The sequence below is a fragment of the Amblyraja radiata genome, chromosome 16, assembly GCF_010909765.2.
Source record: "Amblyraja radiata isolate CabotCenter1 chromosome 16, sAmbRad1.1.pri, whole genome shotgun sequence".
Taxonomy (NCBI): domain Eukaryota; kingdom Metazoa; phylum Chordata; class Chondrichthyes; order Rajiformes; family Rajidae; genus Amblyraja; species Amblyraja radiata.
The window spans coordinates 21,099,646-21,119,646 of record NC_045971.1 but is presented as its reverse complement, the minus strand read 5'-3'; the positions used below and the strand labels follow the sequence as shown (position 1 = coordinate 21,119,646).

At 40.9% G+C, this 20,001-nt stretch overlaps 1 protein-coding gene across 1 annotated transcript; it reads left to right on the top strand.

Moving 5' to 3' along the window:
* Window positions 1–535: 535 nt before the first annotated feature.
* Window positions 536–19,582, top strand: LOC116982030 (peptide YY-like). The gene is made up of 4 exons (XM_033035302.1): window positions 536–670; window positions 3,859–4,046; window positions 12,639–12,716; window positions 19,252–19,582. The coding sequence occupies exons 1-4, from the start codon at window positions 563–565 to the stop codon at window positions 19,274–19,276; spliced, it is 399 nt and encodes a 132-aa protein (XP_032891193.1). The 5' UTR covers window positions 536–562; the 3' UTR covers window positions 19,277–19,582.
* The last annotated feature ends 419 nt before the right edge of the window (window positions 19,583–20,001 follow it).

The following is a 20,001-nucleotide window of genomic DNA, read 5'->3' as shown; positions in this document are numbered from 1 at the left end:
GTCATGATTTCAAAATGTTTTAGGGATACTCTCAGTAAAAAAAAACCTCAAGTATTTTAAATTCTGCTCGAATCATTTTTAAATTAAAAGATTAACTGACTAAATATTACTGCAATGACTGTAATACATTATTTAAACATCCTTTCTGTCTACTAACTCGTTAAAACAACGTGTCTATTTCCCAGAAGAAATATATATATATATTTAAAAGCTGGCATTAGAATAGTTTTGTAGTGACCACTTATATATATAACTATTGCATGCATCGATGGAAATGACCAAGTGGGCATTAAGGTAGCTGGGAAATGATTCTTAAATGTCAGTCTGCTACGTGTCCGTTAGTTCTGCCTTGACAACTTTTTACTCTGGTCGAAAGCGTTTGCTTTATAGGATTATTTAAAAAAAAACGGAGGTTAGGTTATCTCCGTGTGGGGTAACAAGGACGGTTGAGTGGATATCGATTTTCCTATAATTCATTAATGCAAAGTAAGTCAAAGGAGGTGATGACAATGAAGCGCCTCCCTCGTGGTCTTAGAGTCCGCTCATATAAAAGGGACCCGGGATGTTGAGCGGCATCAGATGCAAGCTGGGGACGGCTGAGCGAATCAGTCAGGACAGGTACAAGGAGATTTTCTTTGATCGTCGGCAAGACTCTCAGACAATAGAGAACGTGAGTACATGTCTTCTTTATCCAAGTGCATTGCTTCCAATGCCCGAGTTACTTTATACTGTTTTCCTCCCCCACCCCCATCGACACCCCACCCCCAGTTGAAATGTTCTAATCTCTCAAAATGAACGTGTAAAATTATCTAGCGGTGACAGCAACAACCGGCGCAGGCAAACTTCAGGGAACACAACTTTCTGTCTCTGTAGTACTACTCCGTGCTAGTTTGCTAGCTCTAAGTTAATATATAGTCCCTATCATTCCAATAGGTGTATGTTATCCATCTCTGTGTTCTCTGAGGTGTGGGATGTGGGTGCGGAGGAGAAGGCATTGATTTGTCTAAAGGATACACAAGCTGTTTAATAAATATCTTCGGCTGCTTTCATCCTAGAAGCTTAGCATTTTTGTGTTTTGAGGGGAAACAAAACTGCTTTATTCATGCTTAGCGTCCATTGATTGATCATGGGCTGTTGTACATAAAATCACACACATCTCTCTTTTAATGGAAAATCATTTTAACGTCCTGCAGTTTGCACTGTTGTGTGTTTGCCTTGCTCTGGCATAACTTTAATGGTACAAAGAAAACTCTGCTGAGCTGAATTAGATTTGCAGATAATTAATATCATTTCTGTGTCTGATTCACAAGCGAGTGGGAGCAGGAATCTGTATTTTTGGAATTACTCTTCATCTACCTAAATGCCACTGCATTGGTTAGTGTTGGACATTGCATGGTTATAAGTGCGGGGGAAATAACTCATTATTAAACACCTTTAGCAGCAATAGAGGAAGAAATATGGGGAACTTAAAAATATATATAATTTAAAAGATACAGCATGGACACAGGAGGCCCTTCAGCCCACCAAGTCCATGCCAAACATTAATCACCTGCTCACACTAGTCACACAATGTTATCCCATTTGCGCATCCACTCCCTACACACAGGGACAATGTAGAGAGGCCAATTAATCTACCAACTCTCGTTTCTTTGGGATATGTGAGGAAACCGGAGCACCCGGAGGAAACCCATGTCGGCCCAGGGAGACCGTGCAAAATCCACACAGGCACAACACCTGAGGTGTGGATTGAACCCGGGTCTCTGGCACTGAGGGGCAGCAGCTCTACCAGCTACGCCACTTTTTATTGGTAACTCATGGTAACTTTTCTCAGTTACGTTCACTGTTTTTATGTCACGGTGAGCGACAAAGGGTGTATGGAATGGAGAGAGTGTAAGGGAATGAACATGGGTGTAACAGAGCTACAATTCATGAGAAATCTGCTGTATTTGTGCAAATCAGCAAGAATTCAGAATCTCTATTAAAATGATCCATTTATTAAGAATGTAGAATTCAATGTCTTTAATCATTAATGTTATGATATATGTATTATGATATACTCAGATTATTTATTCAAAATCTTCAAAACATTTCCGTCCATCATTTGCTCTCCCAGAGGTTATTTTATTTAATTGAGCTTGAATAAGAAATCTCCTCTATTTTCCTTACATATTTTTATGTCTGGAAGCTGAATAAAGAAATGTTTTCTTTTCCATTTCTCTTCCACATTTGGCATAAGATGTGTAACATAGTAGTGAAGGTATATCATAAGTAATGTTATGTGATTAAATTTATTATGCAATTAATGTAGAAAACAGTTTGGCGTTTTACCTTCTTCCTCTCCCATTGTATTTCCTCCTTAATTTTACCATTGTTTTATTTTGTTTTATTTTTGTGCTGATATCACATGTTTGCAGTTTAATTCGGGATTATCTGAATTCCATTCATGTGTTTGTAATATCCAATTTCAAATATTGTGTCTGTTTGTCCAGCATACCTAAAAACATATTTTTTGACTGAACAACTTGAGCCCTATAATACATTAATATTTTAAAGTTATTTAGAAAATTGAAACCATGCAATAAGGCTTTTTTTCTGCCTAGTTATATTTGCTTGACAATATTTTTATTTGAAACCAGAATAGGTGAATTTAGTATTAATTCCAGGTTAAGTTCTTGTGATCCTCTCTCATAGACAAGAGTGTTCTAGTTTGTGCGTCCTCACCCAAACCTCACGCGCATCCAGTCGTTCCAGGTACTTCCTCTTCAATATCTGTCACTTGACCCTTCTCCCAACCAGGTTGAAAATGTTTTGAAACAAAGGACTGCAGATGCCGCTTTACACCAAAGAGAGATACAAAGTGATGGAGTAACGCAGCGGGTCAGCATTTCTGGAGAAAAAGGATGGGTGACGTTTTAGGTCGAGACCCTTCTTCAGGCTTAAAACCAAAGATAGACCCAAAGTTCTTCAGTCTGAAGTAGGGACCCGACCCGAAACATCACTCATCCTTTTTCTCCAGAGATGCTGCCTGTAATGCTGAGTTACTGCAGCACTTTGTGTCCAGCTCAGGTTGAGAACATCAATGTTCATCCCACCACTCAATGCAAAGTTTAATGAAACTCGTGAATTTCAATTAAGGCAGTTGAGCTCCTTTCTGTTTTTGAGAATCCCTCTCTTTAATCAGTACTCGTTGTTAAAACACTACTTCTAAATGTGTAAAAGGACTTTGAAAGTGTTCCAAGGTCAAAATAAGATAATGTTAAGAATTTAAAAACTAAAACAAGCTTCTAGATAATCTCAGTGTGAAGAAGAGTCCTGACCTGAAATATCCCCGCCACAGATGCTGCCGGACACATTCAGTTACTCCAGTACTTTGTGTTTAGCTCGAGGTTCCATGTGTCTCTCTTCTATTCTAATGTCGAATAGATATTGTGAATGCACAGAGTCTTATACCCAGAGTAGGGGAATCAAGAACGAGAGGACTTGGGTTGGAGGGGAAAGGTTCAGTAGGAATGAGGGGCAACTTTCACAAAGAGGGTGGTGGGTATATGGAATGATTTGCCATAGGAGCTAGCTGAGGCAGGCAATGTAACAATATTTTGAAGGCATATGGACAAGTACATGGATAGGAAAGGTTTAGAGAGATATGCCAAAATACAGGCAGCTGAGACTAGCATATGTGAGCTACATTGGCCGACATGGACAAGTTGGGCCAAAGGGCCTGTTTCTGTGCTGTATGTCTATAATTCTGGATAATTTAGGTCTACTGTACAACTTTAGGGAAGGGTTTTTGCTGATTTTCCAGAGTCTAATCTTGGTGCACTGCACTGATATCAGTTTTTCTTTTTCTCTATGCAACAGATGGTAGCTGTGCAGAAACCTTGGACCACCCTGTTTGTCCTTGCAGTGTGTGTGCTGGTGTGCCTAGGGACCTTGGTGGATGCCTACCCTCCGAAACCAGAGAACCCAGGAGACGATGCACCTCCCGAGGAACTGGCGAAGTACTACTCTGCTCTCAGACATTACATCAATCTCATCACACGACAGAGGTAAGCTGGTACCACACATCATTGAAAATGTAAGATAACAACTAAGTTAGCATCTATTCACACCGCATATTAATACCTCACACTACAGTCAGATCCTGCTGCAGATCATTAGCAGTGCTAAGCTGTCGTATCATGTGATTGATCTGAATACTTTACTCCCTTTGTTGTTTAATTTTTTTAATATATACAATATAGTCATAAATCTCTCTGTAGCTTTGGTTGATTGAAAGATACAGCACGGAAGCGGGTCCATTGACTCACCGAGTCCACGGCGACCATCAATCACCCATTCACGCCAGTTCTACTATATGTTATCCCACTTTTGCAAACACCCCCTGCACATGAGGGGCAAATTACAGGGGGTGATTAACCTACAAATGCGCACGTTTGTGGAATTTGATCTAGATCACCCGGATGCAGCCCACGTGGTTACAGGGAGAATGTGCAAACTCCATACGGATGGTACCCGAAGGTCAGAATTGAACCTAGGTCTCTGACACTCTAAGGCAGCAACTCGCCCGGGTGTGCCACTGTGCTGCTCTTTTGGCAAGTGCACTCTTCACAGTTCAGGCTAAATCCTAGGCAGGGTTAGGCCCATTAATCATGACTGTTGCCGGAAATTGTTTGTGCTTGTAGATTTGTTGAGCAACGGGAAAAACAAAATGTTTCAAACAGAAAAACTCAACAAGCATCCTCTGGATGTCCTAGTGATGCTCTTTCCTTGGAGTGTAGTTGCTGTTCTAACACATGAGAAGGGCATCAGGCCTTTCTCCCTGTTTCCAGTGGCCTGCCATCAGGAACAATCTAGCCACATATTAGAAATTTAGCTGCTTCTGTGAAGTACCAACAGTACTCGACGCATAAACCAACAAAAATGAAATGAAGAAGCAAGGAACTGCAGGTACTCGTTTATAAAAATAGACACAAAGTGCTGGAGTAACTCAATCGGTCAGACAGCATCTCTGGAAGGAGGTATAGGTGATGTTTTGAGCCAGGACCTTTCTTCAGACTGAAGAATGAGATGGATGATCGACAGTCTGAGGAAGGGTTCTGACTCAAAGCATCATCTTTCCATGTTCTCCAGAGATGCTGTCTGACCCACTAAGTTACTCCAGCTCCTTGTGTCTGAGAATGAAATGAAGGCAATTTTGAAGTTTCTGTCTCAAGTATTGCAGCTACATGTCTTTACATCTTGTCTTTGAATCGAAGCTTAAAGCGGTGATTTGCAAAATCTTCTTCCTGCACGATAGTATCCTATTCAAGAGCAGTATGGTTATTGTGGGAAGATGAAGACTTAGTGAAGATGAGCTATTTAATTTCTAATTGCTTTTTGTAATTTTGGTTTGATATCAGAAAAGGATTGAGAACAATTACATTTATTGAGCCAATATTTTATAAGGAGTGCACGACTCAACATCACATTAGAATATATGGAAACGAAATAACTTGCAATTATAAAACACTTCCAATAACCTTGAGATATCAGAGTACATATAGTCAAAACACTTGTGAATTGAGGTCACAGTAGGAAACCAGGTAGCCATTCTTATTGGGAAATATTTCTCTTATAAAGTACAGAGAACAAGTACCCATGCATTCCAAATATTTGTTTTCAAGAATGCATTTTTTGCTTAAGTATAAATAGAAAATACTCAGCAACTTGCATGGCACAGTGCCGGAGACCTAGATTCGGTCCTAACCTTGGGTGCTGTCTCTTCAGAATTTGCACATTCTCCCTGTGATTGCGTGGGTTTCATTCGAGTAATCCGGTTTCCTCTCATGAACCAAGGAAGTGCGGGTTTGTAAGTTAATTGGCCCTCGTGTGTAGGGAGTGGATGCGAAAGTGGGATAACATACAACTAGTGTGAACGGATGATTGATGGTCGGTGTGGACTTGGTGGGCCGAAGGGCCTGTTCCCATGCTGTATTTCAAAATTAAACTAAACTCAAACCAACACGCCAACAGTGCTGAGATTTCCGATCTATTAGATTTAACATTAGAAATCGCAAATTTTTCCCATGTGGAATGTGGCTGACTCTGTATATATTTTCCAGCTTCAATTGCTCTTCACAAACTAGTGCAGAGCTGCCTCTTAAAATCCTGCCGTCCTCATCATGCATTGCGATCTGTCCGGCTGTGATAATACTCAATAGTATTAAACCATGATTTCAACAGACAAGATCTCGTTCCAGTTATTTGCTCTTAAGTGGATCTTAGTTTCTGTGCCACATTTCCGTACATTATTCTCAGTTTATTCTGAATTAAGGCATCTAGGTGCATTCCAGGAGTTTTAATCTTGCTCCCTTGGTACAATCATTGTTAGAGTAAAGATTTTCCTATATCTGCACGTCGTCATTCATTATAGCTTTGTAGATGGCACACACTCAAATGTTGCAAGATTCATTGATGCAACTTTAAAACAATCTCATGATTCTACCAGTTGATGAGAAAATGTTTACCCAAAATAAATATAAACATGTGTTGTACATTTTATGCTTGACTGTAGCCATGTTGCCAAGTTGGAATGCTGGAGCTAATTAACTTCCTGACCTTCTGTTTACTGATGATCCTGTTCCATCTTAAATCAGAAATCTGACAGTTCAATTCACTACACCGTTCTTATTGTACATGTCATAAGAATAGGAGTAGAATTAGGCCATTCGGCCCATCAAGTCTACCACCATTCAATCATGGCTGATCTATCTCTCCTAACCCCACTCTCCTGCCTTCTCCCCATAACCTCTGACACCTGTTCTAATCAAGAATTTATCTATCTCTGCCTTAAAAATATCCACTGACTTGGCCTCCACAGCCTTCCGTGACAAAGAATTCTACAGATTCACCACCATCTGACTAAATAAAATTATCTTCATCACCATTCTAAAAGAATGTCCTTTAATTCTGGGACTATGACCTCTAGTCCTAGACTCCCACTAGTGGAAACATCCTCTCCACATCCACTCCATCCAAGCCTTTCACTACTCTGTATGTTTCAATGAGGTCCCCCCTCATTCTTCTAAACTCCAGCAAGTATAGGTCCAATGCCAACAATGCTCATCATAGGCTAACCTACTTATTCCTGGGATCATTCTGTTAAATCTCCTCTGGACCCACTCCAGAGCCAGCACACCCTTCCTCAGATATGGTGCCCAAAATTGCTCACAATATTCCAAATGCGACCTTGCCAGCTCCTTATAGAGCCTCAACATTACATCCCTGTTTTTGTATACACACCCTCGAACTAAATGCCAGCATTGAGCTTGTCAGCAGCTTACTGATCTTATCTTCACACCAGTGGCTTTCTGATAGTCTTTCAAAAGAGTACTGTCAAAAACAATTTCCTGAAAAGGATTTAAAGGAGAGTAATATTGTTAAAAGCACAAGGTTTCAAACAGGCCCCGATGTAAGTTAAAAAAGATTGCTGGATCAGACAGTTATAGGGTGGCACAACAGCGAGGCTGGTGGAGCTGTTGCCCCACAGTGCCAGAGACCCGGGTTTAATCTTGACCTTGGGTGGTGTCTGTGTGGAGTTTGCTCACTCTCCCTCTGACCATGTGGGTTTCCTCCAGGTGCTCTGAATTCCCTCCACATCCCAATGACATGCAGGTTTGTAGGTTAATTGGCCTCTGTAAATTGCCCCTAATGTGCAGTGAATGGATGAGAAAGTGGGATAATATGGAACTCGTTGGTGATCGTTGCCCGCCATGGACTAGGTGGGCTGAAGGGCCTGTTTCCATGCTGTATCCCTAAACTAAATAAAATTGAAAAAAAGAGAAAAATAAAACTCATGAATGCAGGAAATGTGAAATAAGAACAAAATATTTTGAAAATTTGCAGAGTATAAAGCTGCCTCAGATGTGTACCTTCATGTGTAATCCTTCCAGCTGGTGACTGATATGTATTTGCAATGTTTTAACCTGTTTGTGATAAGCAGTATTTACCTGGAGTGATGTCATAGTACATAATGGATTCTTAGTACTTTCACATTGTCTGTAACATCAGGAACATTTAGCCCATTTGACAACATTGTGTGTTTTATTTACACAGATGAATTTAGTAAATGACTCTCCCTTTTTCTTGGTTCTACGTTGAAAAAAACCAGAACAGTTTTGTCTTGATTTTTTTATGTGGCTTATAAACAACTGGGGTAATAAATGTGATTAGAAGCCAGCTTAGTTAAGGAACAATGTACTACTGGTTTCTCACTATAGGTCTTTTTCAACAGTTCCCAGATCAATCCCTCAATTTAAAAATTCTCAAACTTACCTCTCTCTCTCTCTCTCTCTCTCTCTCTGTGTATTCCAACATGTCCCGGCAACCCTCCAAGATGTTTTTGCTCCCCCACTTTTGACTGCTTTTAAATTCCTGCTTGGAATCACTACACCTTTGGTAGTCAATTCTTTAGCTGCTTTGGCCCTGAGCTTCATAATTTCCACTCTAACCATTTCACCTCTTCAATTTCTTTGTTCCTTGCTCTTTGTTCTATTTCTTCACTAAGCTTTAGCTCATCCTAAGACCCCAAATCAAATATTGCTTGTAATATTTTTGTAGAATATCTTGGAATGTTTTACTAAGTAGAAAGCACTATGGGGAGGCACAATGACACAGCTGGTAGAGCTGCTGCCTCACAGCGTCAGAGACCCAGGCTTGATCCTGACCTTTGTGGCATTTGCACGTTCTTCCTGTGACTACGTGGATTTCCTCTGGGTGGTTTCCTCCCACATCCCAAAGATATGTAGGTGTGTGGATTAATTGCCCTCTGTAAATTTCCTCTAGTGTGTAAGGAGTGGATGAGAAAGTGGTATAACATAGAATTAATGTGAGCAGGTGATCGATGGTCGATGTGGACTTGATGGACCGAAGGGCCTGTTTGCATGCTGGATCACTAAACTAAACGATATAATTGCAAGGTAGACATAAAATGCTGGAGTAACTCAGCGGATGAGGCAGCATCTCAGGAGAGAAGGAATAGGCGACGTTTCCTGGGGATTCCCTGGTCAACTCGTCCCTTCCCACTCAAACCACCCCCTCCCCAGGTACTTTCCCTTGCAATCAAAGGAGATACAACACCTGCCCCTTTACCTTCCCCCTCGACTCCATCCAAGGACCAAAACAGTCTTTCCAGGTGAGGCAGAGATTCACTTGCACCTCCTGCAATCTCATCTATTGTATCCGCTGTTCCCGGTGTCAACCTCTCTACATCGGCGAGACCAAGCGCAGGCTCGGCAATCGTTTCACTGAACACCTTCGCTCACTCCGTCTTAACCTATCCGATCTACAGATGGCTCAGCACTTCAACTCCCCCTCCCATTCCCAATCTGACATTTCTTTCCTGGGCCTCCTCCATTGTCAGAGTGAGGCTCAACGCAAATTGGAGGAACAGCGCCTCATATTTTGCTTGGGTACTTTACACCCCAGTGGTATGAACATTGACTTCTCTAACTTCAGATAGCCTTTGCTTTCTCTCTCCATCCCCTTCCCAGATCTCCCACTAGTCTTACTATCTCCAACTACATTCTATCTTTGTCCCACCCCCTCCCCTGACATCAGTCTGAAAAAGATTCTCGACCTGAAACGTCACCCATTCCTTCTCTCCAGAGATGCTGCCTCACCCGCTGAGTTAGTCCAGCATTTTGTGTCCACCTTTGATTTAAACCAGCATCTGCAGTTCCTTCTTATATTATATAATTGCTATCTTTTCTTGTGCCCCAGTACACTTTACAATCTGTGGATCTCGTTTAAAGTGAGGTTATTGTCAATGTAGTCAAATTGAAAACCAATTAGCAAAACATCAAAATATCATTTTGCTATTTTAAAATCTTAAAAATCTATTTAAAAATCTTAAAATCAGCAAAAGATTGGATGACCAGCTGGTTGTATTGGTTGAGATATGGTTATTGATCAAGATAATTTTTCAACATAGCACAATGGATTATTTATCTCACTTGAATTGGCAGGTAGTGCTGTAGTTTAGCATTTCATCCATAACAGAGCTGTCTGAGGCTTTAACTTAACTTCTGCATTTAAATCCTAGTCATGTGCTCCCTTCTAAATTAAGTGAATGTGCTACCAATGTAACAAACCTACATCTGGCGTGTACATGTTAGTGATGTTAATGGTAAAAAACTTGACTGGCAGATGGGTCCTTAATTATTATCTTTAGGACTTGTTGTGATGTGTTTTATACACACACTCAACCCAAATTTAGGGACTATGCAGTCATTAGTGACTCACCAATTAGTTGTATTAAATTATTGCAGTTAAAATTGCTTATTTTGATTAGACCAACATAATTTCTGAGTATAAATAGCCAAACGGGCTTTAATCCAACATTGTTAATCAAGTGTAGGTGTTTTATCTTGCACCATTTGCACTCAACCCAAGCTGTTGCATAACCACATGTAGCACCCAGCCAGGGATAATGAGGGAAAATAGTTGGCAAGTTAGTTGACTTGCTTTTAATTATAGACATGGCATGGATTCATATTTACAGTGGCATGAAGTTACAGGCGAGCTGCAAAATTATTCATTTAACTGCAGGTAGCTACAATGCAGAGATAGTTCAATCATGGAATGATAATCCGACCTTCATGCCATGGGGATATTTGCAGAGTGTGGAAATGGAGAGGTCTGATGCTGCTCTTGATGTGCAATCTGCCAAGGGTTTTCTGAGTCCAGCATTCAGACACAAAGAACAGTCATGTCAGAAATGGCACTGAAATATCACCAGTGCCAATTCCAAGTATAAACCGTGGAAGGAGGAGACATTTAGCCAAAAAGAAGATTGATCTAACTTTTTTTTTAAAACGCATCCAAAACTTTTAATAAGATCAATTACAGTAAATAGTCCACAATTATAGAGAGCACAATATCCTGAAGATGGACACAAAGTGCTGGAGTAACTCAGTAGGTCAGGCAGCATTTTATGGGGAAAAAGGATGGGTGACGTTTCGGGTTGGAACCCATCTTCAGATCCTGAAATAGTATTGGATTGCAGAGCTGAGAGGCAGTATAATGTATTCTGCTGCCTTGATCTTTCATTGACCTGACTGCATTAAGAAATCTTCCCAAGCCATTTGGTGCCAATTAGTTTAAAGTTGACCTCATGGTTTCCCAGTTTTTGTGTTAACATTATCATCTTATTGCCCATGTAGAAACAAGGAATTTGAAATGCTGGATTTACACAAAAGGACATGAAGTGCTGGAGTATCTCAGCGGGTCAGGCGCCATTTCTGCATAATATGGATAGGTGACATTTCTGAAGAAGGCTCCAGACCCGAAACATCACCTATCCATGTTCTCCAGAGATGCTGCCTGACCCGCTGAGTTACTCCAGCACTTTGTGTTCTGTCATCTTCTTGCCCATCTTCATTCTGGTGTTCATCCCATTTCACTTTAGTTCTCCTGATTTTCCTGCTCGGCAGTAAATTCAGAGAAATAATATATTAAAACAAAAAGCATGGAGTGAGAGAAACTCATATGTATGTGCTCCAAAGCATCCAAAAGCCAATACAGAATATTTATCTAATCTTTCAATATGAATTATTCATTCTTGACCACTTGCCTACTAAGGCATCTGTCAACCTCAAAATAGGCAGGAAATATTAAGCTTAGGAAATAAATTTTAGCAGAAATCTTTATCCCAAAACACGGTACCATTGAGTTAAAGCGAATAACATGGATTTACTTGAAGGGAAGCTAAGTTAATGAATGAGAGAGGGATAGAAGGATATGTGGATTGCGTGTGATGTCTTACATGTGGCATAACATATCTTTACAGATCACTTGGGCCTCGGATTCAATGTATTTTATAATAATGAAACTTTCACCCAACTGGTCCAGACAATTTTATCATTCTCAAACTCACAAAGAAAGCATTACATGCTTTGCCTTAGGTAATTTCCTGTTCTCTTACAAATACTGTACTGCTCCAGCACAATCAACAGCAGTTCCACTTATATATTATATGCCTTCAATTTCGATCAACTTTGCACACAAAAGATGTGTGGAGAGTGTAATACTCATGTTATCTCACGACTGACGGATGTGGCATACAACTGTTTTGCAGCTAGCCCTGTTTTCACAGAGTAAGATCAGAAATCACTCATTAAATACCATCTGTCACATGTTCCGAACTTGCGTCTTTCCAAAGTGTCCCAGGATAATTAAAATAAATCAAATGCACATTTCTCAGTTACTAATGGGAAACTTGCACAATATATTTGTACAGGTGACTGGAAATCTGTATGAACTATTTTATTCCAATTAGAGGGCATACGTTCATAAATTCCCGGAGCAGAGTTAGGCCATTCAGCCCATTAAGTCTACTCCGCGATTCAACCATGGCTGATCTATCTTTCCCTCTCAACCCCATTCTCCTGCCTTCTCCACTTAACCCCGACACCCATACTAATCAAGAATCTGTCAATCTCTGCCTTAAAAATATCCATTGACTTGGCCTCCACAGCAATGATTTCCACAGATTAACAGAGTTGTCATTGAATGGAAAGTATAGTGATATATTGTAGCTTGATGTACAGGGGTGATTATTAATCTGTAATTGAACATTGTTTTTCTTTTCTCTGTAACAGATATGGAAAGAGAGATAATCCAGAAGCTTTGTCAGATTCCCCCTTTGATGAAAGCAGAGATCATGTTGGGAAGTCAAGGTAAACACAGCCTGCAGAATGTTACTAATGCTTGAGCGGACTGCATCCTGCAGTCAATTGAAACTGACTCACTCACTCAGATAACTTTAAAACCAACTCAGTAATCATAAAGATAGGCACAAAATGCTGGATCAACTTAGCAGGACAGGCAGCATCTCTGGAGAGAAGGAATGGGTGACGTTTCAGGTCAAGACCCTTCTTCAGAGCTTTCTTCAGTAATTATAAAGATGATTCCCGCCTTTTCCAAAGAATACACGGATTTTCTTCTGCCAATAGAAGAAACCAATTAATTTAAATTACTCTAATATATATATTTTTTAAAGTATGATTTCAATAGCAACTGCAAAAGCTGCACTCCAATGTAAATAAAATTATTTTTTCCAGTGAGATGGTTTACTCAGGTGTAATAATGCCTTAGCAAAAAATTAGTTTACCATTCTTGGTGAATTTTATAATGAATAACTCATTATTAAAAATTCAGATTGGGTATTTTTCAAGGGATTGTATGGTCAGACTAATTCATCAATAGCTTAAATGTGTAACAGTCTGATCGATTGAGATAATGTCAGTGGACAAAGCAGACAATAGTTCATCCTATGATGTGAGCCCCAGACAACTGAGAGCAATTTCAGGGCTTTCACATTGAAAGTATTTGGGATGTTCACAAGTATTTAGATTCATGATTCAGGTGAGGGAGGTGCAGTAAATGTAAACTCTCCTTAGTGGATGGTACAAAGTTGGGGAGGATCATGAGATGTGAGGAGGATATGGAGAATCTCTAGAGGTATTTGGACAGATTGAGAGAAAGGCCCGATGCGGTCTGACCCGCTGAGTTCCTCCAGCACTTAGTTTTTTGTTCAGAACGTGGTATGATGTGGATAAATGTGAAGACTAAGAAAGGCAGCGGTACAGAGTGACATGGATATCTCTGTGTACCAATCAATGAAACTAAGCATGCAGGTGCAACAGGCCATTAAGAAGGCACCAGGTATGTTGTATTTTATAACCAGAGGGAGTGAGAAAAGGAACTGGAATGTCTTGTTGCAATTGTACGGAACTCAGTGACACCACACCCTGAGTAGGGTTTGAATCTTGTTATCTGATAGAACGTGGAACAGTACAGCAATAGACAATAGGTGCAGGAGTAGGTCAATTCAGCCCTTCGAGCCAGCATCATCATTCAGAGTGATCATGGCTGATCATCCACAATCAGTACCTCGTTCTTGCCTTCTCCCCATATCCCCTGACTCTGCTATCTTTAAGAACTCTATCTAACTCTCTCTTGAAAGCATTCAGAAAATTGGCCTCCACTGCCTTCTGAGGCAGAGAATTCCACAGATTCACAACCCTCTGTGTGAAAAAGGTTTTCCTCATCTCCGTTCTATATGGCTTACCCCTTATTCTTAAACTGTGGCCCCTGGTTCTGGACTCCCCCAACATCGGGAACATGTTTCCTGCCTTTAGTGTGTCCAAATCCTTAATAATCTTATATCAATAAGATAGCCTCTCATCCTTCTCAATTCCAGAGTATACAAGCCCAGCCACTCCATTCTATCAACATATGACACCTGCCATCCCGGGAATTAACCGTGTGAACCTACGCTGCACTCCCTCAATAGCAAGAATGTCCTTCCTCAAATTTGGAGACCAAAACTGCACACAATACTCCAGGTGTGGTCTCACTAGGGCCCTGTACAACTGCAGAAGGACCTCTTTGCTCCTATACTCAACTCCTCTTGTTATGAAGGCCAACATGCCATTTGCTTTCTTCACTGCCTGCTGTACCTGCATGCTTACTTTCAGTCACTGATGAACAAGGACCCCCAGATCTCGTTGTACTTCCCCTTTTCCCAACTTGACACCATTCAGATAATAATCTGCCTTCCTGTTTTTGCCACCTCACATTTATCCACATTAAACTGCATCTGCCATGCATCTGCCCACTCAACCAACCTGTCCAAGTCATCCTGCATCCTCATAGCATCCTCCTCACAGTTCACACTGCCACCCAGCTTTGTGTCATCTGCAAATTTGCTAATGTTACTTTGAATCCCTTCATCTAAATCATTGATGTATATTGTAAATAGCTGCAGTCCCAGCGCCGAGCCTTGCGGTACCCCACTAGTCACTGCCTGCCATTCTGAATGGGACCTGTTTTTCCCTACTCTTTGTTTCCTGCCTGCCAACCAATTTTCTATCCGTCAGTACTCTACCCCCAATACCATGTGCTCTAATTTTGCCCACTAACCTCCTATGTGGGACCTTATCAAATGCTTTCTGAAAGTCCAGGTACACTACATCCACTGGCTCTCCCTTGTCCATTTTCCTAGTTACAGAAGGCAGTTTGAGATTTAATTATTAACTATATTAAGAAAGGTTGTTGGACAGAGTACTACAGGCTAAAGAGATCAAGGAATATGGTAAAAACTGGAATAGTATTCATCAGTTCATAGTCACATAGTCAGCCCAGTTCACCCACACTGAACAGGATGCCCCATCTACACTAGTCCCACCAACCCACATTTGGCCCATATCCCTTTAAACCTTTCCTATCCATTTAGCTGTCCAAATATGTTTTAAATGTTGCTAGAGTACCTGGCTCAACCACCCTCTATGTGAAAAAAAGTTGCCCCTTAGGTTCCGACTAAATCTTTCCCCTCTCACATGAACCCTATGTCATTTGGTTCGTGGTACCCCTACTCTGGGTTATGATCCTATTGAATGGCGGAAGAGATTCAGAAAGGTTAATGGTCTATTACTGCAGCAAGTGTTACTGTTTTTGCATTTGCAAGCATGTAAAGAGTTGTCACTGCTGTATGTGAACCCTGGAAGTCCCGCTATATTTACCACTGCACAGTCTGTGCTCATGTGGCTCAAGGAATGGGAACGGGGATTGGTGTGACATGACAGTACAATGTAAATCCAGTATTCCACTGGAGAAAGCTCTCTCAGTGCATGCAAACTCTGCTGATATAGTACACCTGGTGGTGCCTTGCACAGACAAACTGCTGAGACTTCTACCGACTTGGCTGGCTGGCTGGCTGGCTGTCTGCCTGTGCATCCACTTCAGAAGGTGAAGATCAGAACGAGACAGAAAGAGAGAGCGAGAGAGAGTTCTAAATGTAAGTCGTCTAAATAATGGCATTCAGTTGCAGGAATGGAATCAAATTTGCAGTGGTGGTTTTGACTTAGAAAGGGTTTCTTTCGTGTTACATGACAAGAAACGTAATTTCCCACCAGGGATGACGAATGTTCCAGTCATTTTCATGTAAATATTGATAGTTTGATTCTCACCCAGATATAGTGATGGCAGGAACACATTACATTGTCTGCCTTCATCTCCTGGATTAATCCCATGTTTATCAATGATGGGGACAAGGAAAGGTTTCAGTAGTTTAGTTTAGTTTAGAGATACGGTGCTGAAACAGGCCCTTCGGCCCACAAGTCTGTGCCGGCCAGTGATCTCCTTCGACTAACACTATCCTACACAAGAGGGACGATTTATAATGTTTACTGAAGCCAATTAACCTACAAACCTGCACGTCTTTGGAGTGTGGGTGGAAACTGGAGCAGGCGGGGAAACCCACTTGCCCACGGGAAGAACGTACAAACTCCGTACAGACAGCACCTGATGTCAGGATCAAACCCGGGTCTCTGGCGCTGCGCCACTGTACTACCCGTAATCCTTGCACAAATTGTTCAGCTATTTAGTTTGGTAACTTTCCCAATTTGCAGGAACCTGGGGGTTTTTCAATGACGCTGCCTATTCCTGATAGAACGGAATTGAAATTACTGTTCTACTCACATTACCAGATTTTGATCTTAGTGTGTTCACAGACAGAAAATTTAAATTCCAAATGGCACCAGTATGCACTAATTATCAAAGCTTCAGGACATGCACACCGCATAAGAATGTCACTTAAACTGAGATCTGAAGAACAACTGGTAATCCAAATGAAACTCTTATTAGTTCTACATACATACGTTATACTGTGTTCACATAATAACATCTCTGAATGCAATTCAAATTGTATTGCATGGGATCCAAGGAGAGATAGCTGAATGGATAGAAAATTGTCTTAATGGAAGAAGCAGAGGGTGATGATGGAAGATTGCTTCTCAGACTGGAGACCTGTGACTAGTGGTGTGCCTCAGGGTTCGGTGTTGGGCCCGTTACTGTTTATCATCTATATCAAAGATTTGGATAAGAACATACACGGCAAGATTAGCAAATTTGCAGATGATGCAAAAGTGGGTGTTTTTGCAGATAGTGAAGATGGTTGTGAAAAATTGCAGCAGGATCTTGATTGGTTGGGCAGGTGGGCTGAGGAATGGTTGATGGAATGTGAGGTGTTGCATTTTAGGAAGTGTATCATAGGCAGGACCTACACTGAATGGTAGGGCTCTGGGGAGTGTTGTGGAGGAGAAGGATTTAGGAGTGCAGGTGCATGGTTCCTTGAAGGTGGAGTCACAGGTAGATAGGGTGGTCAAAAAGGCATTTGGCACATTGGCCTTCATCAGTCAGAGTATTGAGTATAGACGTTGGGAGGTAATGTTGCAGTTATATAAAATGTTGGTGAGGCTGCATTTAGAGTATTGTGTTCAGTTCTGGGCATCATGTTATAGAAAAGATGTTGTCAAGCTGGAAAGGGTACAGAGGAGATTTACAAGGATGTTGTCAGGGCTAGAGGGTCAGAGCTACAGGAAGAGTTTGCGTAGGCTGGGATTCTATTCCTTGGAGCGCAGGAGAATGAGGGGTGATCTAATTGAGGTGTATAAAATCATGAGAGGAATAGATCGAGTAGATGCAGAGTCTCTTGCCCAAGTAGTGAATTGAGGACCAGAGGATGTAGGTTTAAGGTGAAGAGAAAAAGATTTAATAGGAATCTGTGGGATAACTTTTTCACACAAAGGGTAGTGGGTGTATGGAACAAGCTGCTAGAGGAGGTAGTTGAGGCAAGGACTATCCCAACATTTAAGAAGCAGTTAGAGAGGTACATGGATAGGACAGGTTTGGAGGGATAGTTTGGTGGGACTAGTGTAGATGGGAAATGTTGGCCGGTGCGGGCAAGTTGGGCCGAAGGGCTTGTTTCCACATTGTATCACTCCGTGATTCTTATGACTCTGTGACTCAAGAGCCTTAGTTAAACTGAAACAGTTTAGACAATTTCAGAGCCAGGCTTTATCCCACTCCCATCTCTCTTTTCCATCTTTCTCCTCCCTACTCCGATAAGACTGAATAAGTATCCCGACCCAACACATCTCCAGCCCATTCCCTTGACAGATGCCGTCTGACATGCTGAATTCCTCCTGCATTTTTTGTTTTGGTTTACATTTAACTGCATTGGAATATATTTCAACCTACTGTTATAACATACAATTTAAGTGTTATGGAACATTACTTTTGCTTGCTTATTTTACCTTTCGCCGACTGGTTCCTTGCTGGATCAGTTTTTTAAAGTTTATTTCTAAACTCCTTTGATGTCACCTTGTCCCAGTAAAAAAGCATAGCCCTGAAGTAATGATGTATTTAATGAAAATGATTGAAGAAAAAGCATAAATACACATTGAGAACATTGTGTTGGAAAGAACTGCAGAAACTGGTTTAAATCGAAGGTAGACACAAAATGCTAGAGTAACTCAGCGGGACAGGCAGCATCTCTGGAGAGAAGAAAGTGACGGGTCGAAACGTCACCCATTCCTTCTCTCCAGAGATGCTGCCTGTCCTGCTGAGTTACTCCAACATTTTGTCTCTACCAAGGAGAACATTGTATTTGTTTTATTGAAAAACCTGAGAAGGACCCATTGTGAATTATTAATTGGAGTGACTTCATGTGAATCAAGGAGTACTAACTAGGATGTGTAACTAGGATAAAGCTCTTTTTTAATTAATAACAAACCTGCCCATTTAATAATGTGCACAATATAATTATGCCAAATATTTAAGTACTTGCTGACACAAAGAACTGCAGACGATGGAATCTCGAACAAAACGCAAACTGCTGGTGAACTCTGAGAGTCAGGCAAGAAGGGTCCTGACCTGAAACGTCGTATGTTATTGAAACATAGAAAATAGGCACAGTAGTAGGCCATTCGGCCTTTCGAGCCAGCACCGCCATTTAGTATGATAATGGCTGATCATCCAAAATCAGTACCCCATTCCTGTTTTCTCCCCATATCCCTTGATTCCGTCAGCCCTAAGAGCTATATCTAACTCCCTCTTGAATACATCCAGTGAATTGGCCTCCACTGTCTCATGTGGTAGAGAATTCCAGAGATTTACAACTCTCTGGGTGAAAACGTTTTTTCTCATCTCAGTCCTAAATGGCCTACACCTTATTCTTAACCTCTGCTGACCTTGAAGTGTCAATTAAGTGTCCATTTCCTTCACAGATGTTGCTTGACTCATTAAGTATCTCCTGTTCTTTGTGTTTTGCATTTCACTACTGTCATTCCTTGGACATTTTAATGGGTGTAAACCTCCACTTAATATACGGTTTTAACTTTTTACCTATTTCAATATTCCTTTTCACAGATACGATGATTCCTTGATGTGGTGATTTCATCCTCATTATACCTTTTGTGTTTATGCATTTTAATTATGATGCAGAAGGACCTGATCTCTGAAGAATTATGAGAAGATTACACCAAACCAAAAGGATCATTGCATGCAAACCTTTTTCATGCATTGAGAAACCATCAAAGCTTTTTTTTTGTGGCAGACAATTGTACATAATTTATTGTTTAAAATAATATACAGCAATCAAGGAAAAGAAAACAAAATGTGGGGTCTTTCTGAGGAAAATAATCTCGTTTGTATTGTAAAAATGTTTATGTGCAAATAAAGTTTAATGGATCAATCAAAATTGCATCCGAATGATGTCTCTGTTTATTTGAAATCACATGCGCAGACATTCTCGGACAACCCCTTTCAATTTTTTTATGATCTTCAAGAGTTATACAAGTTCAGGGACTTCACAAACTGTTCACAGAACATTTTGAAATGTTGTCCCAATTGAAGGAAGTACCATTACTAATTTACATACATCAAGCTCATATGAAAAGGATAATTTGGTTCAGTTAAGCATGGATGCAAATGTTCGCTCACTATTTGGATACTGGCATGGATCTTTTATACTCGCTTCAGAAGGTATGCACTGCTTTAAAGGCAGACCCTCTGACAGACATCTGGGGATGGCACTATGGCGCAGCGGTAGAGTTGCAGCTTTACAAAGCCAGAGACTCGGGTTCAATCCTGGCCACGGGTGCTGTCTGTACAGAGGTT